At 60.2% G+C, this 9,872-nt stretch overlaps 1 protein-coding gene across 1 annotated transcript; it reads left to right on the plus strand.

Annotated features, from left to right (window-relative positions):
• On the plus strand, positions 1 to 7,688 carry LOC134509065 (sperm-associated antigen 4 protein-like). The gene is made up of 11 exons (XM_063321534.1): positions 1 to 175; positions 2,193 to 2,262; positions 2,463 to 2,530; positions 2,920 to 2,981; positions 3,180 to 3,220; positions 3,496 to 3,571; positions 3,763 to 3,832; positions 4,340 to 4,440; positions 4,936 to 5,103; positions 5,452 to 5,541; positions 6,068 to 7,688. Exons 1-11 carry the CDS (start codon positions 1 to 3, stop codon positions 6,206 to 6,208), a joined length of 1,062 nt encoding a protein of 353 aa, XP_063177604.1. The 3' UTR covers positions 6,209 to 7,688.
• Positions 7,689 to 9,872: the final 2,184 nt, after the last annotated feature.

Consider the following 9,872-nt stretch of genomic DNA (forward strand, 5'->3'; position numbering starts at 1 on the left):
ATGTTCCTCATGACTGTACCAAGCCTGCTTGGCTTAGCCGGGACCCACGGCCCCGCAGAACCAGCGTCATCAAGCCCCGAGGGAGCCCTGGGGCCACCTGCCCTACGTGCCCATGTGGAGCTGGGTACCATGTCCACGTCTTTGTGGGATCCTGGAGTAACCAGAGGGTACACCGGTACGGCAGAGGCCAAGAGGCCAAAGCCTCATCTGTTCTCCCTGCCCAGGCACGCCGTCAGCGCCCTGCCTGCGAGGGGAACCTGCCAGGCCCTCTGTGGCAGGGCTGCCCCCCTCTCCAGGGCATAACCCAGCCCCCTGCCCATGCTTTGTGGAGGGAGTGCACAGGACCAGTGCCACCTCCCGCAGGGGTCTGGCATACGCCCTGAAGGGCCGGCCACCTAGAGAACAGTCCGCAGGCTTTTCTCCAGTGTCGTTGAGCAAGGTTGGTCTTCAGCATTGCTTATGGTCTGGCCACAGCCCTGGTCTCCCTCGGTGGAGGGACTGTGGCCGGTGGAGGGGCCGTGGCAGGGACGGAAGCCCAGAGGCTTCCCAAGGCCCGTCTTCTGGACAGGGCCTCCACACTGGCGGCTCCCCCGGCTCTTCGCTCGCACGGCGTGGAGACAGTGCACAGCAGGGCTCCGTCTTTGTCCTTAGAGGTGCTCACTCTCATCATGGCCCGGCAAGGCCCTGCAAGCTGGCTTGTCCCAGAAGGGGACATTGGGGTGTCCTGGGTGCTCGTGTGTCCCGTTGAGGACGGAGGGGCGCAGCAGCCCCTTGGCATGTCCCTGGGGCCAATTTGGTGGCTGAAGCTCCCCATGATGATGTGGAGCCAGAGGGGCTGAGTGGGCCAAAGCCCCGTGCAGCCCCAGCCCGTGTCACCCTGAGCCACCGAACCCTCCTTGCTCCATGGGACACCCCCGTCTGGCATGGCAGGCCCTGCCCAGGCAGGGGGAAGGCAGGGGGCCATGCTCGCTACACACCATGTCCCCGTGCCACCACACGAGATCCCCACTGCCCTCGGGGCAGCCTGTGCCCCCCCGTCCCAGGAACCTGCCTGGTCCACCGAGAGCCTATAAAGCACACAGCAAACACCCTCCTTTCTCGACGCAGGCTGCGGTGGGTTGACCCCAGCACACCGATGCCCAGCCAGTCCCCAAGAAATGGCTGCGTTGGAAAGACCAAAGGCCCAGGATTTATTGCGGAGCTTGACAATCCATGGCGTGGAGCAGCCCTTGGGTCCCTTTGGCTTGGCTCTCCGTGCTGTGTCCCCTCCCAGCCTCTCGCCCAGCCTCAGCCCACTCGCTCGGGGACACACAGAGAGGACCAGAGGAAGCCTTGGCGCTCTGCAGGCACTGCCCAGCACCACCTGAAACATTGCTGTGTTTTCAACGCTGTCTGCTCACAAATGCAAAGCACAGCGGCCAAGCGGGCAGCGGGGTCTCTCTCCACCCCCCCACCCCTCCTGCAGTTCCTCCTCTGACATCACAGCCACGACCTCAGACCGTGCGGGGACAGGCTTTGTGAGGTCATGCACCGTGGGCCATAAGATGTGGTCTCGCGGTGTGCTGCTGCCTGTGTGCCTGTGGCAGGCGTTCTCCTCCCGGCTATCTCCAGGAGGGATCTGCCCGCACACACACAACACTCCTGCGGCTGAAGGAGGCCACCTAAGCTTGCGGGAGAGCCAGGTAAAATCTCAGGAGGCTCAGGCACCAGACGGCCCAGGCCCGCACGCCGCAGGGCTGCAGAAAAGAAGCGTAAGTTCAGTGCTGCCTTTCGCCCCGTGTTTGCACCAAGCCTGCCTGGCTCGGCCGGGAGCCACGGGCCTGCACGCCCAGCCTCATCCTGCCCCGAGGGAGGCCTGGGGCCACCTCGCCTCCCGGTGACCATGACGGAGATGGCTACCGTGCCCGTGTCTTTGTGGGATACTGCACTAACCACGGGGTAGGCCGGGACTCGTGCCAGCCCCCCTGCCCAGGCACGCCAGCAGTGCCCTGCCTGCGAGGGGATCCTGCCCGGCCCTTGTACCCCACTCCCAGGCTGCGCCCAGCTGCCCCCTTCTCCAGGGCAGAACCACGGCCCTGCCCCTGCCCCCAGGGAGGGAGGACCGGCGCCCACCTCCCTGCAGGGATCTGGCACGCCTTGGACCAGTGTCCTCAAGAAGGGTCCTCAGGCTTTTCTGCGGTTTCTTTGCCCAGGGTTGGTCTTCGGTCTGCCAGCGGCTGTGGACGCCGTCCAGAGATGCCTCGGCACAGGCATCTCCACCCTGTGAGTACAAGACGTGCGCAGTGGGGACACGGAGACGAGGGGTGACAGTGGGTCAGGGCGAGCAGGGGGAGGCTGGCGGTGCTCCCCACCAGCAGACCCTGGCTCCTCCAAAATTCCTGCTCCTTGGCTTGGAAGAGAAAGTCCCCTCGTGCAGGGCTCTGCCCTTGGCCACTGCTAAGCCAGAACTCCCTCTTTTTCAGGCAAGAGATCGTCACCTCGAGCAAGAAGGGGATCTTTGCAATCTTCGTGATGATCATAGGTGCTCTCGGTGAGTCTTTGCTGCCAGCGGAGGCACAGAGGCAGGGAGTGTGAGCTTAAGTTCACAGGGAGATAGTGGGGAGAGGAGCGAGTGGGGCCTTTCCAGCCTCCCACGTCTGCAGCTCAGGGAGCTCCCAAGATGCTCCCTACGCGCAGAGCGGGGAGGGGAAATGGGGCGTAGCTGTGGGGCGGCCAGCGTGCCCGGGAAGCAGGGCTGTGCAGAGCCCCGAGGCCCAAGGAGAGAGAGGCTCCCTTCTTGGAGCCGCAACCTCTCTCTGCACCCTTGCCCCATGTCCCCAGCCAGCCTCTTGCCACCGTGCTGGGGGAGGAGACCGCGGGACTCCAAGCATTGTCAGAAACCCTCCTAAAACAACTCTCTCTTGCTCATGTGAATTACAGTTGGTTCCTGCTGCGGGATCCTGCAGCTCATGTGGATGCAGGGGGCAGAGGATGTGGCACAGGTCAGTGACTGCTGCTGTGGGACAGGAAAGGCCCACGGAGGAGCCCTGCTGGCGGTGGGTGGGGAAATGGCCCAGCGCTCCGGTTCCAGGCAGTGACCCAGAGAACCAGCAGCAGCTTCTGCTGTGCCTTCCTAGAGCCACCGGCTCTGGAAAGCCCCGGCAGCTCGGGGACTCAAAGGGAGAGCCTTTCTCTTTCAGGTGCCGCTGGGGCAGGCATCAGCCAACCTGTGGTCCCTACGGTAAGAGCCCTCTCCTCTCTCCTCACCTGCAGCACCTTTGGCGGGCTAGCGGCAGATGAGCCCGTGCTATTTGCCTTCCCTTGCGCTGTGCCCAGGGCTCATGCCTTTCGCTCCTGCCTGGGCCTTTGGCTCAACCCGGAGGGGGAGGGAAGCGCTTACAAACCAGGGAAAGAAAAGGGGGCTCGAGCGCCCCTCTCTCTGCTCTCCCTGAGCTTGGAGGCTCTGGGAGGGGCTGGGCAGCGCTCTGACGAGATCTGCTTTCCTGGTGACTGCAGGGAACAATCCCCAGCAATGGAACTCCTGAGGAAGGAGATCAGGCGCCTGGCTGCAGAGATCGATGCTAGCAAGGAGGTGATGCTGCACTTTGGGAAAGAGGGCTGGGACGGGCAAGGCCCTTCCTGGGCCACTTGGTGGGCTTTTCCTGCTCACCCCACACAGCCATCCCCTGCCAGGGGCTGCTGGTCGAGCTTCTCCGCTCTAAAGCCCCTTGCCCTGGCCAAGGGACCTGTGGTCATTTCCCCTGCTCCCATGTGTCTTTCCAGGAAGTTCGGCTAATGAGAGAGGCAATGTCTGCAAGCATGCAGATGTCTGACTGGGCTCTGAAAGAGGCAGGTACGGATGGACGCAGGCAGGCAGGGCTCTCATCGCACTGAACTCCTGCTCAGTGCTCCCAAAAGGAGGCTGCGCTGCAGACTCTGCTCGACAAAGCGTAGGGAGATTGAACGAAACCACGGCGCCCAAGAGCGTGACTGTGGCAGAGCTGGGCCCAGCCCTGCCGTCGGACCCCTCGCTGGTGCCCCTGGCAGCATTTCTGCCCTCTCCCTCTCCGCTGAGCTTTGCTGGGGAACAAAAGCGAGCGGACGGGCTGTCCACGCAGCGCGGCCTCGGCTTGGGTCTGCAGCTCTTCCCCAGGGGGCTTGCTGTCTCCCAGCACCCGCAGACCTTCTCTTTGTGCAGCCGGGAGGGGCGTGGGGCACGGGGATCCCCTCCTTCTCCTGGGGCACCTCCAAGCGTGCGCTGCTGGCTGTGGGGCTGGCAGGCAGCCTTAGTAGTTGCCTGCAACCACCAGGTGCTCTGAGCCTGGGCCTTTTGCAGTCACCTGCGCTCTTCTCCCTTCAGGGGCTGCCATGGACCTGCAGAGATCGTCCAGCAGCTCTGCAGGACTCTGCAGGGTGTTTTGGTTCCTGTGTGCTCCAGCCCCCCAGGACACCTTTGTGCAGGTACAGGAGCAGAAACCGTCATTGCTGCTTCTCTTGCCTCTTTGAAGGTGTGGGGCAAGTCCTGGGGCATCTCCCCTCAGGCCAATGGCGTTGCCCAAGGCCCCGGCACCGGGGCGGTGCCAGGCACCTGAGGTCTCCCACAGGGCTTGGCTCCCTAGAAAACAGCAGTTGCCCTCAGAAAGGGGCTGCGCTGAGCTGAGCTTCCTGCCCACCCTCCCTGGTCCCTGCTGGGTGAAGATACTTCTCCTTCGGGACGCCATTTCCCTGCCACAGCTCTGATTGTCCCTCTCCCGCGGGGGCAGTGGAGGGGGTGGGAGGCTGCGGAGCTGCTGGCTGCAGAGCTCCTGTCCGCTTCCCAACACGCCATTCGTTTCGAGCACAAGCACAGCCCACAGGGGCAGTGCCGCCTGTGCTCCTGGCTCCACGGGAGCACACGGGCTCTACTACGTCGTCGTGTTCCCATCACACCCTCACATTCTGTGCTCTTGCTTTCAGCCGGATGCTTTGCCGGGATACTGCTGGCCTTTCCAAGGGTCTTGGAGCGAGGTGCTGATCCGGTTGCCCACACAAATAACACCAATAGCCATAACCATACAGCACACCGCAAAGATGGCCTCTGCGCTGGTGACTGTCAGCAGTGCCCCCCGAGATTTCACTGTCTCTGTAAGTCTCTGCCGGGCACTGGGGGTTGGGACCTGGCCGCGGGCAAAAGCTCTAACGGGGACTTGCTGCTCTCTGCGCATCTGCCGAGATTCTGCCGTTCCCTGAGGGGACATTTCAAGGGACGTGCCGGGTGGTATCACCCCTCCTAAGGCTCCCTCAGCACCTTTTGGCCCAGCACCTCCGGGCCCCTGAGCAACACACAAGGAGGACACTCAGCCCCACCGCATCCTGCACCAGACCGCACTGGAGCCGCAGGAGTGGGGTGCAGATGACGGGCGCGGGTCTGGCATGAGTGTTTCCTGGTGCTCGGGTCACGACTCACTTCCTCCCCTGTGCTTTATCTCCAAGGGACTGGATGAGGAAGGCGAGCAAGAAACTCTGCTGGGGACATTCACCTACACTTTGCAGAAAGGGCCAAATCAGACCTTCCCTCTGCAGGTACAGTGTGTGCGTCTGGGCAAGAGGCCAGGGCAGCAACGCCGGTTGGCCAGCAAGCCGCTTGCAGAAGAAGTGCAGACGGTCCCTGCTGGGACAGGGGCCTGACCGTGGCCGAGAGGAACATGGGTGGGATGCGGGGGAAGAGTGGCATCCGTCAGGGAGGCAAAAGCAGACGGAAGAGCAGATCAGCCCCATGTCTGTGTTGGACCCTGCAGCTCCCCAGCTGCAGCCGCCGGGCAGGCGGTGGCAGGGCGGATGCCCAGCACCTTGCCCTGGCAGCAGGACTTTCCCTGGGCCCTGCTTCCCCGGCACCAGCGAGCCGCAGGTTTCCACGGCTGCCCGCCACCTCCCCGAGGCCGGGCGTTTGCTCTGCAGGGGCACAGGGGTCCTTTGCCGCCTGCGTGGGAGGAGGGGAGGGGAGAAGGGCCCGGGGCAGAGGCCGGGCGGTCAGAGGAAGACGCACAGAGCCTGCTCTCACTCTTTACACCCCGGAGTAACGCTGCTTTTTGCCACGGTTTCTTTGCAGAATGGGATTCCCAGAGGCTTTCGGTTTCTGAAACTTGGCATACGGAGCAACTGGGGAAAACCAGGATACACCTGCATTTATCGAGTGCAAGTGCATGGGAAGATCGTGGGAAGGAAGGCCGTCGGCCAGACACCTGTGTAGACCTTCTTCCCTCAATAAAAATTAAAGCAGAAAACTGAGAAACAGAGCAGAGGGATGCGGCCGTTAGTCTGGTGCAGAGCAATGTCGTTTCAGAGGCCCCCTCAAAGGTGCCAACTTCTGCCTTTCGCAGGCCGAGTCCTTCCTCAGGCTTTCCGCTTTCTCTCCACCAAGGAGATGTTTCCTAACCGAGCAAAAGGAGACGACGCTCCCGTAGCCTTTCCTTGCCTAAGGTCCTTGATGAAATCCTTTGGCACGAGGGCCGTCCCTGCGTCTCACCCCAGGCAGGAGTCGTCGGAGCCTGGCAGCGTTGGGGGTCAGGATCCCCAGAGCTCATGAGCTCCCCCCCCATTCCCTTCAGGGGACACCGTGCATCTGGGGACTGGGTCTAGTGGGGGCCCACATGGGGTGCAGCCATGGCTGGGACCCTTGAGGGGTCTGAAGCTCCAGCACAAGGGCTCCTGCCGCAGTATCACAGCCCCTGCAGTTATTGCTCCAGTCCCAGGACAGGTCGCGTCTAGTGTCTGGCCATACTGTCCACGGGCATCTGTCACAAACCCAAACCAACCTCTTGATTCGGGGAATTTCTCCGCATCTAATGGACTTGCCTGTGAGCAACCTATGAACTCCTGCTTCTCATATAGGAAGAAAAGAAACACTAACACATCTCTCCGGCGAGACAGCCCTGATCTCTTGGCACACCTCTCCCCACAGCCTGCTCCACGCCACCCATTTTCTTCCCCTCTCTCCTCCCGCCCTGCTTCCTGTGGCCAGCAGGTGGAGGGAGGTCATCCTCCCCCGCTACTCTGCCCTGGTGAGGCCGCACCTGGAGTACTGTGTCCAGTTCTGGGCTCCCCGGTTCAAGAGGGACAGGGAACTGCTGGAGAGGGTGCAGCAAAGGGCTACCAGGAGGATTAGGGGACTGGAGCACCTCTCTTATGAGGAAAGGCTGAGGGATTTGGGTCTCTTCAGTCTGCAAAAAAGACGGCTGAGCAGGGACCTTATCAACACTTCTAAATACTTCAAGGGTGGGTGTCAGGAGGATGGGGCCAGGCTCTTTTCAGTGGTGCCCAGCGGCAGGACAAGAGGTCACGGGCACAAACTTGACCATAGGAAGTTCCACCGAAACGTGAGGAGGAACTTCTTTACCCCGAGGGTGCCAAAGCACAGGAACAGGCTGCCCAGGGAGGCGGTGGAGTCTCCATCTCTGGAGACATTCAAAACTCACCTGGACACGATCCTGGGCAACCTGCTCTAAGACGACCCTGCTCTGGCAGGCGGGTGGGACCTGATGATCTCCAGAGGTCCCTTCCAACCCTATGATTCTATGATTGTATGATTGTATGATTCCTCTGGCTCGGCCCTTGGAAACTGCTCCGACTGGAACCCGCAAGTTCCTGCTGCTCTCCAGCACAAGCCGTTTGTGGGCCCCTGCTGCAACCACGGTGCAGGGTTCTGAGCCGCCTCTGGCAGAGCCACGCGAGAGCCCAGCCCTCGCCTCGCTGGGACCCCCGGCCCCGTGCTGCTGCTGCTGCTGCTGCTGCTGCTGCTGCTGCGTCCTGGTGGGTCTGTGGTGAGGGAGAGAAGCCGTGGGGGCTGTTTCAGAGAGGGCTCTGGCCCTTGTGCTGCAGAGGCCCTGGGAAGAGGTGGGGGCTGTGGAGGAGGGCAGCTGCTCCCCTCTCCCCGTAGACCGCCAGGCCTCTGAGACGCCTGCCCAGGGGCAGGTTGGTGCTATGGGGGCCGGGGGCAGTCGAGGTGAGAAGCAGTTGTGCTGCCCTGCTGCGCCTGCTGCTGTTTCGGTCTCAGCACGGCGGGGATGTCTCCCGGTGGGCTGCCCAAAGGCTGTCTCCTGGCCAGGGCCTCGGCTCTCGTGGCATGGAGGCAGTGCAAAACAGGGCTCTGCCTGTTTCCTCCCAGAGGGGTAGCCCCTCTCCCGAGGAGCAGGGTGCGGAAATAGAGCTTGGTCTGGGATCCCTTCTAACCCTAGAGGAGGCCCGTGTACTATTGGACAGCTTAGTCTTGGCACTCCTCACTATCATCCAAGCCCAAAACAGCGGTTACGTTTTACTCGTGACACAATACAAGCATTAGATAATACCTGTGACGATAATGTTAAGCTATGGAATCGCTGGGAGGTTTTTTTCGCCTCGCTATTTACCCCTGGGGTGGCAGCAGCGAGAGCCCACAGAAACTTAGATGCAATTGCCTGTTGGGTTGTTAAGCAAGCAAATGCTACCAGCCGCATACTATCTGAGATGGCTGAAGACTTGTCTACGGTACAACATGCAGTCCTGCAAAACAGAGCCGCTATTGACTTCTTGCTACTAGCCCATGGACATGGCTGTGAGGATTTTGACGGAATGTGCTGCATGGACTTAGAGGACCACTCTTCTTCGATACATAAGCAAATTACACAACTCCTTGCGCATTCACAAAAGGTGCAATCTGATACGGACTTCTTCGGATTGGGTACTTTGGGTGATTGGTTTGGGCTAAAGGGCTGGCTTAGGAGCCTGGTACAATCTGCTGTACTCAGTTATTATATTGGTAGGCCTTTTGATTCTAAGCTGTGCTCTTTCCTGTGTTAGGTCTATGGTGACTAAAGTTGTTCGACATACATGGTTTATTCAAAACGGCGATATTCCGAAGATTTACGCTAGTGTTAGTTCTGTCCAGCTCACTGAGTATGATGACCTTTAAACCCGTGCCTCGGTTCTGCCTTTGAAGAAACAAAAAAGGGGGAGATGTTGGGGGCGGCTAGCAGAAAAGTACAAGTATGCAAGAAATTCGAGGGTATGCCGACCTTGCAGACCTGAGACAAATAAATCTGAGGAGCCAGGGAACAACTGGCCTTGCAGGTCTGAGATAAATAACCTTGAAGAAGTAGGGAGTAGGCAACAAGTTATCACTGTAGCTTTTAGCACATTCCAAAACTGTAGCTTCTAGCATGTAGCGAAACCGCAGGTAGGAGGGATTATTGTAATGAAACATTTAGAGCTAAGCCAATTAGAAATGATAGAATTTGTGTAATTTATGTAACTGTTAAGTAGCTGTATAAAAGCTTTCCGACGCCTCTAATAAACCGACATCTTGCATGCATCAAGCAGTGTCCCGTCTCTCAATCGCGGCAGCAGGGCACCAGCTGGAACGGGCCAGCACGCTGCAGCTGCAGTGCTGGAGAAAAGGCGAGTGGCCACCAAGCCCAGCCCCACAGCACTGTGAGCCACTGTCTCCCACCTGGAAGGAGCTCGTGCTGTCCTGGTGGCTCTTGGCTCATGGCAGGTGTTCCCTTGGCCACATTTTGGTGGCTGTTGCCTGAGTGTCCACCCCTGGGCAGGCAGCATTCCTGCAGTGGAGCAAGTGGGCATAGGCTTGGAGGAGAGCTTCGTTTCTCCCCAAGATGAAGAGGAGAAGGGCTCCTCCAAGAGCACAAGGGGCATTAACAGCCCTCTGAAGGAGAGCAGCAGACAGCAGACAGTCTCTCCTGGAGACATCAGCTGGTGGATAGGACACACAGAGCCTAATGCAGGGCTGGTTGTTCCGGAGGGGGAAGCTGTCAGGAGCTGTAGGCATAGTAAAAGCCGCGAGGCTTAGAAACCTGCCTTGAGCGCAGGAGAGTCTGAGCTCTGCCCGAGTGCTGTTGAGTTCAGCCTGAGAAAAGGAAGCG

The sequence above is a fragment of the Chroicocephalus ridibundus genome, chromosome Z (genome assembly GCF_963924245.1).
Source record: "Chroicocephalus ridibundus chromosome Z, bChrRid1.1, whole genome shotgun sequence".
Taxonomy (NCBI): Eukaryota; Metazoa; Chordata; class Aves; order Charadriiformes; family Laridae; genus Chroicocephalus; species Chroicocephalus ridibundus.

Coding starts and splice junctions, on each gene's coding strand:
- LOC134509065 (XM_063321534.1), top strand. CDS start 1: ATGTTCCTCATGACTGTACCAAGCCTGCTTGGCTTAGCCGGGACCCAC. Junction 2,263..2,462: donor GGCACAGGCATCTCCACCCT/GTGAGTACAAGA, acceptor CCTCTTTTTCAG/GCAAGAGATCGTCACCTCGA. Junction 2,982..3,179: donor GGGCAGAGGATGTGGCACAG/GTCAGTGACTGC, acceptor TTTCTCTTTCAG/GTGCCGCTGGGGCAGGCATC.